At 38.4% G+C, this 24,753-nt stretch overlaps 1 protein-coding gene across 1 annotated transcript in view; it reads left to right on the top strand.

Annotated features, from left to right (window-relative positions):
• Positions 1-6,583: 6,583 nt before the first annotated feature.
• Positions 6,584-24,753, top strand: part of tafa5b (TAFA chemokine like family member 5b) — a 30,115-nt gene continuing 11,945 nt past the window's right edge. The window contains exons 1-2 of the mRNA XM_030765354.1: positions 6,584-6,674; positions 17,301-17,450. Coding sequence (XP_030621214.1) covers positions 6,584-6,674; positions 17,301-17,450 — 241 coding nt within the window. The remainder of the gene's footprint in view (positions 6,675-17,300; positions 17,451-24,753) is intronic.

The raw sequence follows: 24,753 nt of genomic DNA, 5'->3' as shown, positions 1-24,753 counted from the left end.
TGAACTGTAGTTCACATTTTCTTTCAGAGTGCGAATTAAATCTGCATTAATCTACTTTTTAATTTCTGTAAACAAACATTTAAAGGTGTCTACTGAAATTAGAGAGCTTTCAATGTGCCTTATGAATGGCTACTGGGAAGAGAGCGGTACTGCCTGAAGCGTTTGCACTCTACTGTAGATTAGTACATGGATTTCTTGTCTACTCCTTACTCGTCCAATTAATTTGCAGAAAGCTGAAAGGCGTCTGGACTAATGGCATTTAATTGGCATGCAGTCTTCACCTGGAGGGAGAGAGATTCACCGCAAGAACACCTGGCAGGGTGTAGAGAGACGGCTAAGCCACGGTGGCAAATTTTACATCTCAACAGCCATGTCAGTTCTTTTATTAGTCCTCTTTTAATGCCTCTTAACAGGTATAGTGTGTGAGTGTGTGTGTGTGTGTGTGTGTGTGATTATCATGTTGTCATGGGATTTACCTATAGGAAACCTTTTCTCTTCTGTCTCTTTGTGTGCACATTGTATGTTGAAGTTATGTGTGGAGATTGAGTGCTGATATTTCGTTGTTTTGAGGTGACTGAATGTTGAGGTTTTTGTGTTTGTTAGGTGTCAGTGCTGGTTTTAAATAACTTCAGTAAGTGAGGTAATTTTTCTGTATGCTTTTTTTTTAAGTGAATTCTTACTTTAGGACCATTAAAGAAGAATATCTTAAAAAGAATATCTTTGAAAGGTTTCCTGGTTAAATTTCATTTGTCAGTGCAGATTACAGCTTTATTAGTTTTGGTGGTTTGGTAGACTGTGCCATTTTGTCACGGTTCCTCTATGACATGCGGAAGACAAATAGAACATCTGCAAACATGGGCCTTGGACAACCCTGTGCCAAAGACAGTAAGTGCCAATGTGCCAATCTGGCAAAGAGCATGTTAGATGCAGACAAGGATAAAACCATTTGTGCCTTCTGTACAGGAAATGGAATCCAGGAAAGACATGGCATCAAAAAAGCTTGGATAGTTCCATTTTGTATTTACACTGTTGGCAGAATTCCATAGTGCATGAATATGTGTACTATAGTGGAGGAGCTGTAGTTGTGACACTTGGAGGAAGGGGTGGGTGACTAAATGGTCTTTGGACAGTTCACGGCCAGGTGTTTAATGCAGCGTTTTAAGTATACAAGGAATATGGAGCATTGTTCTCTAAATCCTCTTTTACTCTAATCCTCTGTCCCAATGAAACTCCAGAGTTGGCGGTGGTTTTCACTGCTAAACAAACCACTTCATTACGTGACTGAGTGTCTGTTTCAGTCTGCTTTACATCTATACGACATGTGCAGTGATTCCTGCCTATGAACACCAATCCCAGACAAAAAATTTCTTGTCATTTTGGGGTGAGGCAGAGTAAAGCAGAATAGCTAACATTTCCTGTTTAAGCTTTATGATCTATGGGCTGCAAGAGTAGATATTATTAAGACCACATAGTTATGGTTCTTAAACAGTTCATATCATTCTTAGGAGAAGACTGGAACAATGTAGTGGTTACTTATTTCTGAGGAGATTTTCCATAGCTCCATTAATAATTTATTGATTCATTAATGAAAATCTTTGCATATATTTGTATTTCCAGATTTTCTTAAGATGTTAGCTTTGCTCTGTGAAATCTGATCTGTGTTTTAAAGCTCTTCTGTCAAAGGGGAACTGGATATCACCTTATTGTACACTTTAATATTTTATTTTCATTAGAGATGTTGATTGAGTTTCTTGAGTGGAGAAAATTTTCCCCTCTGAACATATTTGCTCGTTTACTGATGTTATTTTATTGTAACATTTGTCTTAACACCGGCTCCATTATCATGGAATAATAAGCAAAATTCTGAGGAAAAAAATTATTGGAGCTTAATAGTTTCTATGTTGAATTGATTGCATTTCGTGTTGTGTTGGTTGTTCTTACACTGTGACTTTGCTGTGTTTTATACTGATGTGTTGCTGTTGCATCACAATAAGTATGAATCATAATAGGTATGAATAATGAATATGATTTGCCTCTGCTGTGCCTCTGACATTTATTGGATGCGGCAGGTTAAGAGATAAACATATTTGATGTTTGAACAAACCTGTGGACTGATGTTACTCAATTCTTTCGGGTGAGTGGGTCTCCGTAGGTCTCATTAATCTTATTCTATGTAGACGTTGGGATTTTGTGGATATGACTGAAATCTAACACCATGTGGATCATTTTAAGCTCACTGTCTCAAAGATTATTACAACTCAGGCTCCAGTTTCATGTCATGGTATTACTCTATTGTTTAGCACAAAATATTTTGGGAATTTAAGGTCAAATATAGTGTTTTCGTAAATTGGCAAGACTGGCCATAAGTGCTAGAAATGTTGGCTTACAGCGTTTTTTGAGTATCATATTCGCGTGTATTCAGCCCGGCCAATAATAAAGCACAGCTGTGATTTCCCTTTTAAAAGTTGTGACTGCACTTGTCATGGCAATTTGCCAAAGTATCGAGTGACAAGTGGCTGGGTTTGAGTGTTTCCATCCGGAGCGCTTCACAACGTAGGAGAGGGATGTCCAGGTCAGTGGAGGAGCACAAATATTTGTGGGGAGATAAATAAAACTATGCAGGCTTAAGTGATGTCAAACTGTACACAACAGAGTTAATACGTTATTTTATTGAAAAAGTGCCATTCATCTATTTTATTCAAGAGTCGGGTTAGTAAAAAATTAATTAACATAGTTCAAAGTAAATAAGAATAAATAATGATATGCATGAAATTATTCACACCTATAAATGAGCAATGACAATAGCAACAGCACAGCCTGTCATGCAGAACACAACACTGAATAATTTCTTGTTATGTGATAATATGATAAACATATCTGTCTGAGCAACGTGTATTGAGCACTCTAAACTGTTAGAATACTGTCAAAAAACACCCCTGTGGCACTTGTCGCATGTGTCATTCCAAGTGGATCTCTTTGAACAGTATCAGGAGGTGACAATTTGAAATGAAACTTACATTCCTTTGGCCTCCTATGAACATTTATAACCATGCCTTAACCAGTTGTGACACAGCTACGCTCTAGCAGGATGCTGTGCTTATGAAAGATAGAAGCTGGCAAATCACACATGGTAAACATCATATAGGCTAACTTTACCACTTTTTCTGCAGTGAAAGCAGAGTTGTCCATCTGTTCTGGATAAAGTTCAAATCTATGTCAATTCTAGATGCAACTCCAGATAATCCTAACTTTAGGTAATTTTAGGAAACATTCACTAGCACACATCTATTCTATTCTATTCTATTCTATTCAAATTTTATTTGTCACACACACAACCATACACAGTACGACTGCCCAAATGATAAGATAAGAGGAAAATAGCTTTTGGGAATTTCATCCGCTGTGAGACGTGTTTCCTCTCCAAGACACAGACACACACACACAGAGCAGACTTTTAAACTTCCGAATGATATAAGTTATTTCAGTACTCTAATAATGTTGTGCTATTGTTTCAGAACATTTTTCATTCTGTTCAGAATGAAATAGACATTAAATTAAGTTGATCAGATTACACTAGGCCTCTGAGTTATACACTAAAAACAAGCTTTGAATATAATGAGATTTTAATACACAGAGTGGCTGCTTTACTCTGTATGCCTCCCTAATAGCAACTTGCTCCCTGTTTTGCCCTGATTCATGGCTGTTTGTGACTCATGGTATGACTGAGGGTATACCTCCATGAGGTGTCTAAACCATGCTACGGGGGTGCTGAACCCATATTGAGTCCATTGCCTCCCAAAGCTGTTGCACTTTGGCTGGTGGTGGATTTCAACTCTGTGAAGCTCATTCTATCTCATCCAACAGATCTTGAATTGAACTGAAAAATGGATTCCAGGGTTGTCACTCCTGTAAGGTAAATTCACTGTTATGACAAGGACAAGAATTAGCCTTGTGGAAAGAAGCACTGATCTACCAAAAGAACTCACTGTATGTTCTACCAAAAGAACTCACTGTATGTTCTACCAAAAGAACTCACTGTATGATGGATATTCTACTGGCAAAAAAGGACACACCTTATCAGTAATATGACTTTTAGACACAGTGTAGCCCTAAAATCTTATTCAAATGTTGCTATATTTTTATCAGCAGATCCACAGTGTTTCAAAAAAACACAACACGCATCATAACGCTATCACAACTGTGCATCAGTAATACAGCAGCCAATCAATGTGGAGCAGTTAATGATTTATATATTTTCCCTTCATGCTTTTGCTGTTCTGACTAACTGACTAATGACATGCACTGCCACATGTGTCGTCAACTGCCCCCCCCCCCCCCCCCCCCCCCCCCAAAAAAAATACTTGTATAAATCTGTAATGATGTATAAAATGTTACGTCCCTGGAAATAATTCTAGGTAGCAGCCCTAATCATCACACATATACAGTGCTATATGCCATTCAGTCCCACATCAAACACACGTCTCTTAGTCGGAAGAGCTGCAGTTAACCAGCAGGGAGCCAATTAAGAGAGCTCCAACTAGAAGGTGTTTGTGGGGAAATGGAGTGTACCACAGTACCAGTGAAAACATTACACCGTGGCAAAGTCTCACTGCTAATACACCACATTGTGTTATTAACTTCTCGATGTTAGTTTACCATGGATAATCCTTACCAATAAGTCAGATCACTCTTTTGGACTGGTTTCGTTGCTCTATGGGATATTTTGAATATTCCCTTGCTTTAAGAAGGATACAGAAAGCCCCATGGAATTGTATAGGATTTCACATGAAAGTATATATTCTCTGGAGTTACCGTAGCTTTCATCTTTTTGTAGTTAATCATAGAAGCAATGCTTTAGAGACTAACCAAAGCACTTTCAGGTGTCTCCATTGGAAGTATATGCTGCTGTCTTTGGCTAGGCTGTACAATCATTACCAGTGATATGACTATAGCCCTTGTTTGGTAGGCTTTGTTGAATGTTTCTATGGAAACATTACATGGCAACTGTCTATACCATATTAGCATATATTTTCCATCGACTGCATATAGGCTGCAGCCATTCAATTCTACACAAGGGTATGAATGGCAAACGGATGCTGATATCGCTCATGTTCAAGGTGATGGAGTAGTATCTCTCAGTTTTGGAAAGGTTTCCCATGCTACAGCAACATGAAGCTTAGCACCAAACTCTGTATTAAGAAATGTCGGTTCCCATAGACATAGCCTGATTTTACCTTCAAAGGCAGAAGGAAAAAAAGTCAATTTAATGTGTAGGCTGAGTGATCAGTTCTCATATTATTTTGATGTATAGAACAATTACAGAACTACATGCTCTTATGATCATCACAGGAGTGCTTTGAACAAATACCTTTGATTTATATTTCATACAGCCTATGTGAGAATCAGTGTCACTTATGCTGAAAATGCATGGATACTAGCCCTCACTCTGCTCTAGATAGTGGCAGTATGCTCTCAACAGGGGACGTTTAAACGCAGGAATGTTGTAAAAATGTTTAGATCCAGATAGTTTAGATTATTCTGAATGAATGAACGACTAGAGAAACTAGAGATACTATAGGCTACAACGTAAGAACGCTCCGTGCTCTGAAAAATGACAAGTCACATATAATAGTGATATTTCGAGTGAAAAGATCTCGATGAGTCCCGAGGAGCTTGCGTATCTCACAGTTAAAACATTTTTTTGAAGGTGCAGCATTTTATGAACATGGGCATGAATGGTTTACTTTGAGTTGATTATCGATAAGCGATCGAAAAACCGCAAAGGGTGATTGACATTTTCAAACAGAGTGACGTCACCCAAAGTGAAAGTCGCTTTTGCGGTTTTTAAGGGAGAGGGGTCCAGCCCTCAAGCCTCGGTCAACAGAACGAGGTTCAGATAATATATGTCTCACAAAACTCCGCGGATCGGCCCTCTGCAAAGAAAATATCTGACATTCTTGTGGTTTAATTTGGTTTGTACAAGGTGAAGACGAATTGTGTGTAGGGAGAAAGGTCTGGTTACTTCGAGGCAAGGGGAAACATCACTTTTGAACGGAGCAGAGGCAGAAACGCAGGGCAGTACATAAGCCGCTGAAGGAAAGTGAATTTACAAATAGGGAAACAACCTTATCATTCATTGCTGTGGATGTGCTACGCGGCATCACCATGTCCGGGGCGATTATGAATGCAAGTTGTGTATGATATGCATCGGAAACGGACTTGATAAAGGAGACACAGTGCATTCGGTGCTAAGACTGTACTAGACATCTGAGGGTGATGGTTGAGTGATCGTAAGACATTTCATCACTTTTACGGATGCGACAGACTGTCGAATGCATTGGAGACTATTTAACATAGTCTCCAATATCCAAAAGTTCTGCGTACACAAGTAGAGAGAAAATCTCTCGTTTATCTGAAAGTGACTCGTTCATTTCAGAATTCATACATGGATTTAGGCTTTTCTGAGGAGAAGAATGTGGACATTATTGTGACGAAGTGATGGTGCATTGGAACATAATGGATTTGTGTTTTCGCCGGTGAGGACCGTGATCTCCCCTTCGAGGTACTGAAGTTCTACACCGCGATGCAGCTTGTCCGCGTGGCTTGGGCTCTGGCGGGAGCAGCTGTTGGATGTTTCCTTGTCTTTCTGATCCACGCACACTTTCTCAAAGAAGGTACTTCATTATTGTGTTGATTGTAACGATTATATATAAGATAATAAATAGTAAATTGTGTATGTATATATATATATATATATATATATATATATATATATATATATATATATATATATGCACACACACATACAATTCACCAGATCAATATATGTCATCTATCTATAATCCATGTGACACAGGATCCATAATTGTAACTCATTAAATTAATATCATATATACCACATTGTCTAGTAGGCTCTGTGGAAGGACAAACCAGAGGCTTTACCCTCATTGTTTCATGAAGATCTATGCTATGATCTATAGATATATAATGTCTTCAATTTCAACAGGTACAGTTTTTACACATAAGCATCATATTGCTTCTCTCTGTTTACCAAGAACCTGCACAAACAGCTTTCTGAGGGGAAAACACCCTAAACCCTCAATATAATTTATTTTGTGCTTCAATAGATGGCACTAGAGATTTGTTGGAGGGGAGGGCGACAGCAGGGTCAAACTGTGATTATTCTTCTCTCAGTAATTATATCTCACAGTTGAGCTCACAACACTGTTTAGCCATCTTTCTTTCTTTCTTTCTTTCTTTCTTTCTTTCTTTCTTTCTTTCTTTCTTTCTTTCTGTCTTCTAATGTTCCTGTGAAACTAGATCAGAGCTAGAATGTGCCTTTGAAAACCTTCCTTGTGACCATGTCGATGTGAGTGAAAATTACATTTCTAACAATTCAGAAGTCAAGTCTGAAAGCTTGTAAAGGATTGGCCACAATTGCTTGGTGGAACAATCGCAGTCTCAGTCCGTGTCTGAGTAAGAACTGCACTGCTTTGAAGAGAGAGGGGCAGTTCTCTTGCCTCCTGTCCAGTCGTCCTCATCCAGCGTGTGTGAGACAGAATACAGAGAATAATGCACTGGGGAACACGGTCACACTACATCTCACGTCCACATGCAATAAACAGAGCCAAGGAATGCTTATATAATGGCTATACAGTCTTAAAAACTCATATGGACTAAATGCACATTTTCAAAGAAAGCTTTACAGAAGTGAACATATTTCTGCCTGAGTCTCTCTCTCAACATTATAGACACGTTACTGAAAGTTTCATTTGTGAGTGCTACTATAATCCCCTTTGAACATTCAGACTGCTACGGTGCTTTAGAGAAGAGTTGTTCATGATTCGGTCTGTTATGACTTGTCATGCTGTGAGCAGGCCTTTGGTTGCAATAGCAACATTGAGTTTTGAGTACAACACCAAAAAAGACGACTTATGCCCTTTGTAGTATTTTCTGATTGCAGAGTTGGAGTACTTGATGGGCCATTAATAGGAATTTAAAATAATAGGACTTTGTTTTAATGTCTAAGAGCCATAAGCTGTGTATGGTGGTAGTACATCCTACACTGAAAAAGAGACGGGGGTAGACATAACCTATTGTGCTGGGAAAAAGGATTCATGGTGGATTTGTGTAGCAGAAGGTGTCTGTAAGGTAGAACAGGTACAGTGCTGGACAGGAGAGCCTGGATTCCCTTTCTGTTCTGTCAGTTACAGGGGCATGCACTGCAATTCAACTCATTCATTATAAATCAGACTTGCGTATATTTTTGATTTCATCAGTTGAATGTCAGTTCATTTCCAAATGGACTGAGCTGAAAAATAATTGACAACCCTGATAGACACAGCCAATGAGAGAGAGAGAGAGAGAGAGAGAGAGAAAGTTAAATGACAAGCTGTCAGCTGTTTACCAGAATAGACACAATAGATAGAAGGCCTGTATCTGTGTATAGGTCAGAATAATGGAGATGCGGTGTATTATAAAACAACAATTCCAAAGGGTTTTATGGGCTATTCAAAATCAATGATAACTCTGTCCTATGTCTTGAACAAAAGCGAGGAGACCCTCGTTGACTGCATCTCTGAGGTACGACAAGACTGGAGCTCATATTTCTCATTTGTGTGGGATGACAAAGTATATGAATGTAATAAATGTCTTGTATCAGTAAATGTCATATTTTTTTCTTTTTTCCTCTCATGCTTCAATTTATTGTGTGCCAACAGTGACTGAATACAGATTGCATTCCCTTAAAAGACAAAAGCAATAACAACCCTGTGTTACGTAGGTCATCATTTCATTATTTGTTGCACTAGACAGGCTTCATTTTGCATTTTGTGCGGTGTCACAAATGGGATGAATAGTTTTGTCCCCATCACTGTGGATTCTGTAGTCCTCTGGCAATTGGGTTCAAACTAAGTCAAGAGCACAGTGTTTTTCACATAGCTGCCAAACCATTCTGCAGTGTTTTTTTTTTATTTTTTTATTTTTTATCAATACTCTGAATGTTTGTTGTTGTTCCCATATTGCTGTCTTATGGCGGCATAAAATTTAAGAAAAAAATGATGAGGAAAGAGCAGCAAGTTCAATGCTTGCATATGGTTAAAAAATGTAAAACTTCTATTTATAAATTAAGGTTAAAAATGTTAAAGATATTTTAGGGCCCAGTTAGGTTGTGTGTGAGCAAAAAGAGTTTTTTTTTTTTATTTTTTATAACAGTCACGCTATGTGCCATTTGACCAGTGTGCACTGCATAGCAGAATGACTTTATCCTCTTTGCTTCAGGATTCGAGGCAGAAAAGATCATTTTAAAAGTAGATCTTTTTGGGGGGCATAACTCCTCATAATAGACAGTTTCACAAAGCAAGCTCATTGAATCCCAGTCCAAAGACACCCAGTGAGCGTGCTGAGGTCACAGTGGCAGTAAAGTAAAAACTCTTTTAGCCTACAAATAAGGCAAAAACCTTCTGAAGCACCAAGCAGAGCCCATTTTCCCTTCACCGAACCCTGAGGAGAACAGCAGGGTGTTAAATGACTACATTAAACTACATTACAAAAACTAAAGGACATAGAAGGGCTGAGAGGCAATATTAGCAACGTCAGTACTGTACCTATTTTTGTTTTAGTCTTAGCATTTTTATTAGTGTTCCTAAATTGTAGTTTGCTTTGTTAGTTTTAGGTTAGACTTTAAGTTGGAAAAAAAAAAAAATACGGAACTTTAGGTCTAATTTTAGTCATGTGTAGTCACATGACTTTTTATTTGCTCTATATAATCGTTTCTGTGACCTTTTATCAAGCTCTCAGGTTCGCTTAGTCCTGTCACAGTCTGCCTCTTGCCAGGGTGAGGGACTCAATTAACATTAGCAAACGAACATTGTGTAAAGAAAGCTGGCCCTCTAGTTTCAAAGTAAAGATTTCAAGTTGACTTGACTGTCGCAGTAACTGACCGTGGCAGAAAATTTATGGCGGTGTCCCTTCAAATGCCTGCTCTTATTTTTTTTCTTTCTAGCTTGTGGCTGACTAAAAGTGTGTTTTATTTTCAGCTTAACTGTATGAAAATTTGGTCTATATGTTGATTTTTTTTTTTCTCCATAGGTCTGTGCAAATTGGTGTAGATGTGATAATGTCAGTTCTCTGGCTAATCCGCTTTTCAGTTGCAACTAGTTTGCAAATCAATCAGTGCTGCATGGCCAGTGAGAGCAGAGCACTGCACAAGCTACGCAGGGCTTTATTCAGCCAATCACATTGGATGCATCGCAGAACTGTATAGATTTTGCAAGATGAGTGCATACACATAATTGGATAAAAATAACATGATTAATTGCTATTCTTCTGATTTTGTCGTGCTGTTTTTATTGGAAAAATGGATTAATATTTAGTTTTGTTTTATAAGAATTAACTTTATCTTGTTATGATCTTTGCTGCAGTAAAAAAAAAAAAATCTTGTCATATTTGTGGACAAAATTAACCTTGGTGGGACAGGGGTTCCATCTCAGAACAGTAGTTGTGCAAAGGCAGAGTATATCACTGCACTACATTTCCTACAGGCAAATGACCACTTCTGTGATCTCGGTGAGGTACTAGAAGTAAAATATTCTGTATTGAAAGCCCTCTTGGCTTCCATCTTTGGACACACACTTTTGCTGACTTTTGAATTTGACTCTTGAATATTTAAAAATGACTTTGCAAATACAAACAATCATGTTCAGTGTTTCTGTGTAAAAGTGCGGTGTTGAATGTGTGTCTGTGTGTGTGTGTGTGTGTGTGTGTGTGTGTGTGATCCGTGTTTGCTATCAGGCCTGACATATGGGATAAAACATACACTGAACATGAAGAAGCTTTGAGCCACATATAGGTTTGAGCTGGCTCACCGTCATGGCAAACATATTGGCTAAGGTTGCCAAGGCAACAGAGCTGTTATTGCAGATAATTAAGGAAGGCATGGGTTGGTGTTTCATAAAGCTCGCAGGTTGCCAACTATGATCTGGAGCATACAATTAACATAAAGCAGCTAGTTGGCTGATAGTGTTTATAGGAGCGCTCAAATCATATAGATATCAGACTAAACAAAAGGAAACAAAGCGCTCTAGAATTTTCCACTGAAGATCTGCTCTTTGTTTCAGTTTTTTTTTTGTGTGTGTATGTTTGCGTACCGGTTTTGGTGCTTGATTTTAAACTGAGTAGTATAGTCTCTTAATCCTCACAAACCAAGCTGCATAAAGTTTGAAAGCCGAGTGGTCACTGTGCTACATTGTGCTACATTCCGATAAAATGTTCCCATTGCATTTTGCCAAAAGGTAAGAGAGACTTCTTACTACCCAAGTTACAAGCTCTCACAGAAATGTCCAAAATATAGTCATGACTCTTTTTTTTTTCTTTAATGCAATATTGATTACATATGCTAATACTCAAAAAATCATTTGAAAATACCCTTATAAGAGATGTAGGCCTACTGAAAGATTGGCTGCAGTAAGTCCTGAGAAAGCAAAGGAATTGTTTTTGTTGTTGTTGTAACGTCATACAATATTGTCAAAAAAGGTCATTTTCATTTTATCACAGAGCAATGAAGGGTGACATTATCTCATTCATTGTTAAGGGATTCCATTCGCCGGCACAAAAATGTTTCTTTTCTTCAATTCTGTTTTGAAATCTTATTATCTATTCTAAAAGATATTAAAGACTGTGAAATGCATGAGAAAATGTTTGTTCTAGGTTGTTTTACAAAGACTTCTTTCTTTTTTTTCTCTGCAGCAACTGTTTGGACATTGTACATTTAGCAGTGTTTTCTGGATGTTTCTCTTATGTTATTCTAAGATTCAGTTATAACACTTTTTCAGCCTGGGCATGAAATGCATGTAGACTTTTCTCATGAAACACAGGAATCAATAGACACCCCCTCAGGCTCAGTTTTATTGTTTGTTTGTACAACAGAACAGCTCATTAGTGTGGCCTCAACAACAAAACTCTTGAGTAAGTGGAGCACTTGAATATGTATTTGTAGTTTTGCTTGTCGGAAGTTTTTGATGAGAATGATTTGATGACATTCAGAAGATGCGCAAACAGCCTCAACAGAGATTTTGGTGTATCTTTTTTTTTTTTTTTCCTATAGTGCAAAAAACCTTGACTGATTTTCGGCTGTTCGTTCCAAAATGATCCAGCATCTGGCAGACTGGTGCTGAATCCATTTTGTGAATGATTATGAATGAGTTTTATCTTGTTGTTTTTTTTGTTTATTTTTTTGTTTTTCTAAAAGCAAGTTTGAATGTCTTTTTTTTCCCTCCCTGGAAGCTGTTTTGTGAACAGGGTGGGTCTGTAAATTGTAGGAATTTGAGGACTGTTTCAGCTAATGCCTCGGATATAGTATCCTTCCATCTACGAAGGCAGAGCTACTCTAGTTTCAGTTTATCCAACCACTTATGGTGAATAGAAAGGTTCAAATCTCCTCAAAGTGTTTTGATGGATTAGTTCTTTAGATGAGCGCCTGTCTCAAGGCTTAAGTCAGGCTCTGTGACTTTATACCACGGGAAGAGGGTGTAGATTTATCCTCTCTTTTGTGAATCCTCCAAAATGACACAATAATGTTTGTCAAAGCTAAAGAGATTTGTTTCAGAATTTTTTTGTTTCTCTGGGAAACACAGTACCACATTGAAATGTATTGATGTATGTATATGTATGATGCATGTATATATGTGTGTGTGTGTGTGTGTGTGTGTGTGTGTGTGTGTGTGTGTATATATATATATATATATATATATATATATATATATATATATATATATATATATATATAAAACCACAACTGACTCATTCATTGTTAATATTCAGTAATTAAATATGAGTCTAGAAAATAAGTGTTATTGATATCAGTTGATCTAAAAAAAGTTCATTTCTGTCCCATACCTTATACTGTACTGTGTGGTCTGCCCACAGACCGGCTAATGAACCTGACTTTGGATGGCAGGGGGGAAGGGTACAGAAAGAGAGAGAAAGTGTGTTTACCATACAGCTGAGCCAAGACTCAGAACCAATGAATGAGCAGGAGATTAAAGCTGGGGAGCTGGCAGTCTGCATTCAGTCACTGAACTGCACCACTGTGCAACCAGCATGCTGATGAGTTCCATGAATAGCCCTATGGTCGCCCTGACTCAAGTATCTATCAGGAGCCTCTGATCGGGACCTATAGCATGCTTAGATTGCAATAGGAATGCTAGGTCTTTCGTTGGGAGCCAGGAGAAGTACTGCAGAGGTTTTCTAATAGGAACGGGAACAAAAGTTTGGCTCTTTACGTGACGAGTTTAGAAAAACAGATAAAGACTATCAGCTGATGTTTAGGAGTTGTAAAAACACTTCATTAAAGCAGTTCTCCATTCTGAGGCAAAAGAATTCATTCTCCTCTCTCTCTCTCTCTCTCTCTCCCCTTTTTCAGCCTCTCTCCCTTTTGCTAGTTGTCTCTATTTATGTCAGTCCTATTTCAATGCAGGCTTTCTTTTGGCTAGAAGGGGAAACAAACACACGTCACACACCAAACAACAAATTTACAGTCACGTTTATGCAATGGATTATAATTCCAACACAGGAACACACCCTATAGCCAAAAAGCTCAAATAAACCACTAAACTCCAAATCACTGCCCAAACAAAAATTTGGTACTCTGTGAATAGGAACCAGTCTTCATGTTTTAGAAGTTCTTTTTTTTGGCATTGAAGAGAAGTCCTAAGGATATGTTTTGTTTAAATTTATCTCCAATTTGGAAATACTTTTGAGAATCTGAATTTGCAAGAGGTTTATTCCACCAAGGGATGAATGTTTGTTACTACAGTATTTCTATTAAATGCACTGGCACTTAGTTAGAAAGTTTGAACAGTGCAACATCTTGAGGGTTACTTTTAGAAGAGATAGAGAGAGAGAGAGAGAGAGAAAGAAAGATAGATAGAGAGAGAGAGAGAGAGAGAGAGAGAGAGAGAGAGAGAGAGAGAATCAAATCACCTCTTGAAAATGTTCCAATAATCACCGAAGCGCTCAGGCAACTCAGCTGCCTGAAATAGATTGGATTGAAAGCACTTTCGGTTTTTATGATGAGAACAGTGCAACGAGGGTCGTCTGGAGATTTTTTTTTTTTTTTTCATTTCTTTTGGCAGCTCTTACAGATCTGCAGTATCTCTGTACTGCTTCAAATGTGGCCTGACATATTGGGCGCATTAAAGATTGTTTTGCACTCGGCTGAATCAGGGGTGGAGTGACAGCAGATGGGAAATGTTTGTATGTTCTTCAGCTGAGAGCCGAGGAAGGTCTTCACACACTGCACAAGACTTATGCTTCGTGGCTTTGGGGCAAACTGATTTTCAAATCATCACAGAATGTTATTTGAAAAATAAATTAATTAATAAATAAAAGAAGGATTTTTTTTTTCTCAAATGGAATAATTTAGGTACCCCACCTGTTGTTTAGTGAAATAAGCGTTACAGCTAGTAGAACGTGGTGCATGTCTGCGTGTGTGTGTGTGTGTGCGCGCGCGCGCGCATGTGAGCGTGCATATGTGTGTGTGCATGTGTGTGTGTGTGGTTGTTTTTATTTGTTTATTTGCATTTTATATATAAAGAGAGTCTCAGTTAATTAATCTGTGTTTGGGTTCCAGTTTTCTGGGAGAAGTCTCTCTGAGCTGAGCTCTTGTATCTGACATAGTCTGAAGATACTTGTTCCTCCTGTTCCACAGAGAACCAATCCCTCCTTAAAAAAAACAGTGGTGAACAACTTTCTTAAAGTCATTTTTCAAATTTCAGAACTGATTTAGCTCGGAGCTCTGACCAGTCCATTTGGTATAATGTCAAACACTGAAAAAAGTGCCAGTTTTCTTTTCAAGAAAAACAGGTTGACTTACTGTTTATATCATGCCAGTGATATTAATTATGACTGACAGGGATTTGAAACTTTTTTCACTGTTGAGACCATGATTAAGATTGTGAATAAAGTCGATGATTAAAACTTTCATTTATTTTAATGAGCTTTCATTTTGTGAATAGTCTGGAAATCTCTAATGGCTAAACTCTTGGTAGCAGCTCATTTTAGTACTGCGCAGATAAGAGAACTAGTCCACCTGGTTCATGTTTATAGGATAACATTTGTTTTCCAACATCCAGTCTGATAATTTGGTCGGTCAGTTATCAGGTGCCATATGATCAGAATGATTACAACCGAGAAAGCCCTTGTCAAGAGTTTACCAGCTTTGAAACTTGACAGTGAAATGTGTTTGTAATACTCAGAAAAGACTGTCAGAACTGAACTCTCAAACAGACCAAGTGGTGCGACGTGCCAAGCACTGTCTCTGCCAGCAGCGATGTGAACCTCAGAGAGACATGAAAGCCATTTGAGATCTCTGTTTATATGTCAATATATATCGCAGAATGATCCCTCAGTCTTGCCCGGGAGTGGACTATAATATATCTTAAGCCTCTGAAGGAGCGTGTCTTTCAACATATGACCTTCAGGTTTTAATCTTAATAAACTGTATCATGAAGGTAATAAATCTATAAAAGAAGAGAGTATGCATTCAGAGAGGGCTGTGAAATTCACTTTAAATTCATGATTCAGTATTTCCTGTATGTTGCAGCATAGTATATATTTACAGTGCATGACGAGATTTTCTCAAAAAAAAAGAGGAACTAAACACATCTCTCGGACATGGAACAAGTAACCTTTACCGACTGCATTGCTCACTGGCCACTTTCCCACATTTCACAAGTGGTTAAAATACACTTGATCCATAGTGAGTGGTAATATCTGTTTTTTGAAAAAAGTTAATCCATTAATCCAAAGGGTAAAAGTCAGTGAAGTCAGCAACAGGTCCTGTCAATCAAATAGAACACACACTGACCCTACAGCACACACAGTGTAAGAGATTATAATAGTATGTTGCATATTCGCTTTGATGAAGAGAAAGCAACGCTCATCTGCCTGAAATGGAATCATGGTCTTATCAGAACTGAATTAGTTGGTTGAGATGCAAAGGTAAAGTTAATGAACTTTGCTCAGTCTGCTGTGCTATGACTGAAGACTGAAGTAAACAAGCATGCTCTCTCTGTGTATGAGAGGTGAGTACACATTGCCTGTTCCTACAGCTCACTAGCTACTGAGAGAGGCTGTAGGTCAGCCCCGGGTTAATGTGAAATCAGAAGGTGAGTCAGAGGGTCAGGAGGGACTTGGCAAAGACCATCAGCATCTTTACTCGGGATAACTCTTCCTTTTCCATGTGCCTAGCAATCAATGCAAAGTCATGCAGGGGGTGAAATTCATTTATGTATGTATTCATACGGGACTTACTCGTTATTTACAAAATCCAGGGTGTTTATAAAGAACTATCTCACCTAAACAGGAGATAAAAAAAGTACTGTAAAAAATATTTTTATGCAAATAATAAATTGAATTTAAGGCTCTTAGTAAATGGTATTTTAGACAGTTACATCGTCAGTGAGAGACAATACTAAAGCTTTCAAATAAGAACAGTGTTTAGTCATGTGACAGAGAAAACATTTAATGTCTACCATTAAGGCATAACTCTTCAATGACCCCGTTCTCTCCCTTTGGTGTTCTCAAGTCATTCAAATGCACAGGAAATTGCTAACATTTGCACAACACACATTATACCTCAAGGGCTTGGGGAAAACTAATCAAGGATTTACAAGATGATTATATGGTAATTTACATTACCGTTAGCAATGCTTGTTGTAATTTCATTATGAATGAAGGCACAGGCTGCGTGCGTGTTTAAATAAGTAACTGGTCTGATGAGCCTGGCTAAGGTCTATTCTGCCAGGAGACGGTCTCTTTCTCCCTCAGCCATCTGCTCACAGTTACTCTGCATGTTTCTCTAGTGTTAAACATCTGTAATGCATCCTACCACATCAAGATTTTTCGCTGACACACACCTACCAAGCCGTGATTCAGTGTGTTTGGTGCATACTCAGCTCTCTCTCCGCTGGGTACTTGGTTGGATCGCGAGTGTGTGCAGTAGAATTTCATTTCAGAGTATTCTACACCTGAGTGAAAGTTTGGAAGAGGAAAACTTGCTTCTCAACGCTGTGTTCTAAAGTCGAAAATGGACGAACATACGGTCCTGTGATAACGTCCCTGTCATTTAGCATAAGCCCTGCTGAAAGCTGATAAAGCAGCCAGTCGTGCGGTTCTGTCTCAATCTAGCATTCTGAAGGAATACTTTTCAAAACATCGATTCGAGAGCCCCCTGTTCCTCTGATCTGACTTTAACTTTTTCTCCTCTCACCCCCCTCCTTCTCTTCCTTCCTTCTATTCAGGTCAGCTGGCAGCAGGAACGTGTGAAATCGTCACCTTGGACCGGGACAGCAGTCAGCCTCGGAGGACTATTGCTCGGCAGACGGCGAGGTGTGCCTGTAAGAAGGGCCAGATTGCGGGCACCACAAGAGCCAGACCGGCGTGTGTGGACAGTAAGAACTGCTTCAGCCTGCTTACTCACTCTCAGTGTGTAAACTCAAAATCTCACGCCATGCTGAGCTCCGAGATTACACTGTCAACTCTGGGAGGGGGTGGAGGTCTCACTTGATTTTGGGCTGTTTCTCAGTGTTTCCTTCATTTCCCCCGTGTCTGAAGAGACGCAAACCTACTGAGGATTGTTAACACAGTGCCGGACACCTGGAGAGTGTGTGAGAGCGTTTGAGTGTGTGTGTGTGTGTGTAAGGGGTGTTCACAAAGGCCTCTGGAAATACTGCTGCATTCTTAATTGCAATGTAACATCTCTATTTCAAATGTCGCTCTGAAGTGGCTACTTTGATTTGGTCTGAAAAGGTCACACGTGTGGTGTTTAACTTGCAGCTTTTCTATGATTGGCTTGTTTTCAGACGTTGTTGATTAGTGTTACTCGTTTTTGTGATTTTTTTAATTAATTGTCACTTTTGGTTTGCATCATAGCTACCGCTATGATACACATGCAGTCATTTCTTTTCAAAGAAAATCCTTGTCAGTCTTGAAGGTGCACAGCTGTAAATTCTTCCGTCATCTAGAGCGTACCTTCTGATTTTACGTCACAAAATATTGCAGCACAAACACTCATTTATGTGTCATGGCCACTAGACACCAGGTTGAAGAAATCTTTAATTTTTAATTTGATCAGGAAAAGCCAAAGAGACCTCGATCATTTAGAATTCTGCTCTTTTCCGTCCATCTTCAAGGTCAGTGATCTGAGATAACGTTTTCGACAATCTTTCATTGGGAAATTGTATCTCTACAGTATAATCCATATAACCATTAAAGGCAAAGATAGGACAGCGTGAAATATATATTGGGGAATCATAATCTGTCAGTCGGAAATGGTGCTGCATGACATTTGTGTCTCAGACTAAAATCACATTTAAAAAACCATAAAGGGTAGGATTTAGTTAAACAATGGAATAACTGCATCTAGCCATCATAAATTACCCACAGAGAAATTCAATATAAACAGCCCTTTATAGCATTCCCCCAAATCTCTAAAAACAACTCAATCCCTAAAACACTTCAACATTTTTGATATATTGTGTTGCTTAACCACACATTCTCCTTATCTGTAATTTCAGGCTCTCTGGCCTTTCTGTTGTCTCTAGAAACATGACAGGCTGCGGGTATTGATTTCTGGTGGGTGGGGTGGGGGGGGTTGAAAAAGGGCTTTTGTGAGAAGGGCTCTGCGGCCGCCAGAGGGCTGATTAGTGGCCTTGTGAGGTGGATGAAATGATAGCTCTTCAGGAGGCCCAGGATCTCACTAAAGGACAATAAACTGTTTATCTCTGCGAGTGGCCTATGGCTCTATTCGATCTTGATGAAAAGGCAGGTAATCAGGGTTACCATAATACGGAGACAAAAGAGAAGGCAGACAAGCCAGCCAGCCAGCCAGCCTGGTTTTTGGCATTCCTTCCCCACTGCTGCCGAGTTCAGTGAAGCGAAGTGATCACTGGCGCTGGGTAAACAGACCTGGTTGTGTGCAGATGGACTCTTTTTTTCAGACCTGCTCATGCAGAGGAATGATCGGCATGAATGCAAACATTATAGATTTCATTTTAAATGTTTGCATGTTTCACATTCAGTGGCCGGAGAAATTAAGAGACATTAGAAGCATTTTTTTTTTCACCCCATGTGGTTTAATTGATTGTTCAGGATAAATTTATCAGCAGAGTTCAGTGCAGTGTTCAGATTTCAACACTATTCTCTTTCTGCTGTGATTACATGGGATGTGTGCACTGGGCTTCCAAATGAAAAGTGCGTTGAGGTTAAGTTGTCTTGTGCTTGTGTGTGTGAGTGTGCGTGCATGTTTGTGTGTGTGTGTGTGTGTGTATGTATTTGTGGTGTTTCTGTTAACTTGATAGTTGGTTGTGTGTTTCCATGGGGACCACCTTTTGCCACAATGGTGAAATGGAACCAGACTTAATACAGTGGTTCCACATATTTATTTATACTCTGTACATTAGCTCAATGAAACAAGTAATGAGTGAACGGCATGATGAAATGTTATCAGGTATAGGTGAACCAGGAATATTTATTAAAAGATCCTTTATTAAAAGATCCTTGTTCTCACAATTTAAGCAGAATATAATACAACTTTAATTTCATATGCTTCACAAGATAGTTATCTCTAAAAGAGGTTTAGTTTGCATGATTTTTTAATTTGATGCTTTGTTTTAAAAAATCAGTTCAAGTGCATTGATTTATTCATAATTTCAACCAGTAATCCCAAGATGATACATTTTAAGTATGGATGTGAGATGAAGTCATGAGTTTGTCACTTGGAATGCCTGAAAAAACAGTTAGCAAAATAATGAGAATTTAGGAGAGGTTACATCCACACTACTATGACAGATTTGTGATATGAGAGGGGACTACGTATACAGTACAATGACACTGGATTTTTAATTTTTTTTTTTAATTTTACGCGCAACTTTTGCAGAGTCAGAACTGAAAAAAAATGTTCTACACAGCAGTCATTATCATGACACAGGATTACATGTCTGTGAGCCTTAATAATAGCCCAGGATGATATGAAAATGATAGGAAGAAGAGGACATTTTGTCCTATGAATTGACTAAATGTCAAGTTAATTATCATTGCTCACCTCTTAAATTCAAACCCAGAATGATGAACTGACTTTCAGATGCCATTTTCATGAAGACACCCCCCGATCTATCATTAAATCTGGCTGTTAAACAGTTCGTCTTTAAACTCATCACAAGGCCCTGTCGTGGCTGCTCAATGATACATGCTGAGATCCAGCTGTGAAATAAGTACAGAATAGTCTAGAGCAAGAATTATGCAAAGTCTTAATGGTGTCTTATTTATATTGTGTTATTGTCACTCCACTCTGTCTTGTTTGTGCCAAAACCAATGGGCGAAGGGCACATTGTGGTATTAACAAGTCTGATCTTTCCTTTTTTTTGTGACTCTAAATAAGAAACATATTCAGGAAATTAAAATGGCTGTGTGAATGTTAATGTAATACTCATCACTCTGATTATATTGTAGCTTAACTGGCATGAGCTCATAATTTTATTCACTCTAAATTAACTTGCAAGCAACTCATCCTGCTCCTCAGGTAGACCTAATGCTGAGATGAAAGCATTTAGCTCCAAGAAATCAAATTTATTGCAACTGTTCCTTTTTTTTTGCTTGGTTTAGCTGGTTGTTGTCTTAGATTAAGAAAGAAGTTCTTCTACTTCTGAATTCCGGGGAAAAAAAAAAACCTAGCTACTGCCATGTCTGAATTTTACTGTTTTCTCTCAGAGACAGAAACAATTGGTCTCTCTCACTTTACCTGAAAGCCTACAGATGTCCGACACGTAATGCCCATTGTTTATCCGCTTCTCTCTTTCTTTTTAGTTTGGAAGGTTTTATTCGATTGTGCACGATTATTCTGTGTTTGTGAAGTTCAGCATAGGTGGGCAACAAATTATGCCTTGACTTTGTTTGCATTAAGAAGGATGTTTCTCTCAGTGATTCACCTGCATTTTGGAGAAGTTTGCATCCTTGTTTGTTCATTGGATTGATCGTAGCAAAACAGCTTTTATTGAGCTCAGGAGGATCGTAAGCTGCATAAATTTAGTAAAATTGAACAGAGATGTTTGTTTGTTTGAAACAGAGAGGACGAAGCCAAGCATTTTGCTTGACTCAGGCCCACTCAGCCTTGTAAAGCATTCCTGAACTTGTCCAGGGACAAACCACCAAGAAACACAAAACACCTGCCAGCTCCAGTCAGTCTCTGGTTCTGGCCAGGACAGAGCACAATGTACTGAAAGCCAAAATGCCATCCCAGCCAAAAATTCACCTGGTAATATTGCTTTGCAAAGCAGAAAAAAAAACCAAATAGAGCAAGAGACTGAGTCAAAATGCCAACAGCTTGTATTCAGACTGAGTTTCCAAATTTCTTGGTGGTCTCATACGACGTGGCATTAACTGACTCATTTGTATTGAAGAAAAAGTAAGCTCTCTGAGGGTTTTCTTCAACTCAGGCTGAGAAAAGACAAAGGAGCTGTTGTTGTGATAGGTCCCTCTAGGTGCTGGTTTCCAGATAATGTGATAGAGCTTGTCATAGCCTTCAGAGAGGAGCTTGGTTGGGACTCCCAAAGGCCAGCAGCTGATTTTTTTTAGACAGAGTGAATCTGTTTCTGGTTATTTTTGTAACGTGCACCCACAATATTTTGTATATTTTGCCCCCACCATATATTTTGCATTTTTAGTACACTTTTTCCAACATAATATAATAAAAGGTAACGTAGAGTTTTCTTTTTCTTTCATCATCAACATGTAAGTTGGTTATTTTTGTAACGTGCACCCACAATATTTTGTATATTTTGCCCCCACCATATATTTTGCATTTTTAGTACACTTTTTCCAACATAATATAATAAAAGGTAACATAGAGTTTTCTTTTTCTTTCATCATCAACATGTAAGTTGTTGAAGGAAAAAGGTCTTTTCTTCAAGTGTTTACAAAAGAAGTCCTTTTTGTGGTGCTATAAAATGTGCATAAATATTTGTAGCCTTCTGTCACCTAAACCTGCTTCATAAATTGAAGAAACTTTAAGGGCTTTAGTTTGAAAAATTCAGCGGTGAATTTGGTTTGAAGAATACAGAGTAGCTTCTGTTAAATAAACAAATAACCTTGTGTTTAGTTTAAATGTATTCCAGCATCTGTAGTTGTTAATATGTATTTTAGAATTTATTGAATTCTTTCTCACAAGAAATTTCAACAATGTAGATTTAACACTGGTAAGTATTTCATGTTAGGTTAGAAAATCAAATGTATACAATGAAAAATTAATAGTCCCGTAACCTGCCCCCCCCCCCCCCCCCCCCCCACACACACACTCACACACACACACACACGCACACACGCACGCACACACACACACACACATACACACACACAAACACACAGAGAGGAGAAGAAAAATACACGAAAGAATTCCCGAGTGGCTGTCTTGCACCACTGAGATTCTGTATACAGATGGATTTGGTTAGTCCGATTTCACTTTCTCAGTGTAACAGATCAATATTGAATGTAATCAGACTTTACAGCATGTATGTAATTTTTCCCTCTTTCATGTGTCAGCTCCCATTAGTACATATTTACTGTATTCAACTTTAGGTCCATTGCCTTGATTATGTTGTTAATTATTAGCAATCTTTTTTCTTTCCCCCTCTGGGTCCACTCTTAATTAGGTTGCTTCACAATTGATACAAGTGTAAACTTCTTGGCTTGAAATTTTGTTTTATCAAAGACATGCCAGTCGTGTCTAATTTGAAAGAGAATTATTTAAATGGCATCATAACTGGTGGAAACATCGTAGACTAATTTAATCTGAACGAAACCATGTTAGACATATTTTAACGTAAAGGAAATCTATATTTGTTATTAGCTGTTACGTTGCTCTTTGCTCTGATGCTGACTGAGGAGTTTTGTCCTGCTTTGTAGCTGTATAAAACTGTAGACAAATATGAATGACACATATAAAAGACTTATTCGCTGATTATTTTACAGTAATCTAGATGGAAAATGAGATACTCAAAACTCATCTCAAATGGGTACAATAAGACGTATACACAATAAATCTGCTATGAATGCTGGTCATTTAAACACCTTCAGAATTGTTGTAATGCAGCTGAATTTGCTGTTAAATAAGAATTTTTGTTCTCGTATCTCTCCCATGATTGTATGTTTCATGTCTGCTACTAGTTGCTTGGTTTCTTTGGTCTTGTACAAAGTTTCATTGGATCTTAAAAGTGGCAAGGAGGAAAAGCACGTTCCACTAGAGGACAAGATAGTTAGAGATATGACACTCTTCTCAGAAGTTTATGGGAGTCTCACTTTATCTAGCACCATTTCTCTGACACTTACAGATGATCAAAAATCTCCTTCTTCTTTGTCCCAAACATTGAAGAAAAACCCTTTTTCCTGACAGAGTGCAGTAGGCTTGATTGACTTCTTGTTAGTGCGTCTCGTAGCAGATCAGTAATCTGTTCTTGAGGGTGGGTTTACGGTAGCCAAGTGTTTCTCTGCCTCTGCTGGATGAGCAAGTCGATACAAATGTTCTGCGATGATTGGAGATCAGGAAGAGAGTTGCTTCAACACTCAAGCTTATTCAACAGTAAGAACAAAAATAAAACCAACTCCATTTTACTTTTGAGTCAGTTTTTAAGTCAGCCCATGCCTAATTCCTCTAAAATGAGACAGGACCCTCCCTTGACTCACCGTATACAACAGTGATTTCTCGATAGCCGAAGGTGACTGCTAAAGATATGTCAAGGTGATTGGCCCAGCCATGCAGAGCCATGCTACAGAGCCTATGCAGATATGACATGAAAATAGTGACATTGGTAATACTTATTTACTTATGATAGAGCTCTGATATCACTAGCTTTGTGCAGCTTTATCTCTTTTCTACTTTTAACAGGTATAGTTATAGCAGTAGTTGACAATGGACTTTTTTGGGGGGCTTTTTTATGGTACTTGAAGCCATTTGAGGGAATGGTGCCGATGAATCTCAGAGAAATCTGTTTATGTTGCTTTTTTTTTTTCCAGAGTTGGATGTCTGTAACTTTGCTAACTGGACATACAGAGAGACGGATGGACGGTAGTGTAATGTACAAAACTTTGGTTTGGTAGTTTAAGTAGTTTGGTAAAGATGAGTAATTGTCTTCCCCTATAATAAGTGATTTGTCTCATTTACCTTTCCCATAAATCCTGAGGACAGTTCGCTGTATTGGTCATCAGTCAGTGGTGGTCTTAACTGGGTCAAGACTCCTGGATCCAGGAGCTCAGAATCACCTCAGAGACACAGCTGGGGCTGGCCCATTGCTCACGCTAACCATACACCTCAGCAATAAAGGAACTACTGGACAAGCACTGGAATAATCAGAAATGTTGGTGAGCTAAACAAACCATTTACCTCTTAGGGCAGGTGTGCTTACTAAAGAGCCATTTGCCTCTGAAAGCAGGTGTGTCAGAGCCAAAATAGACCTGGAGCAAACCTGTTTTTTTCTGTTTCTAAAACATTTTCAAAATTCAGTTCAGAGTTCAGTCTTTTTCGTTTGTTTGTTTTTTTAGAAAAGTTACTTGACTCCGGTCAATGTTAAAATTTGTTTGATTTCATTATTAGATTTGTGACTAAATGTAATAATCATTATTTTTAAAAACTGCTCTTTGTCTACACTTGTATGTTAACAGATAAGGAACTGGTAGGAAGAACTTATTGTCTGGTTCAGAATAAGA

This window comes from Chanos chanos, chromosome 2 (assembly GCF_902362185.1).
Source record: "Chanos chanos chromosome 2, fChaCha1.1, whole genome shotgun sequence".
Taxonomy (NCBI): domain Eukaryota; kingdom Metazoa; phylum Chordata; class Actinopteri; order Gonorynchiformes; family Chanidae; genus Chanos; species Chanos chanos.
Note: the sequence above shows the minus strand (reverse complement) of the source record. Positions and strands in the feature narration are given on the sequence as shown.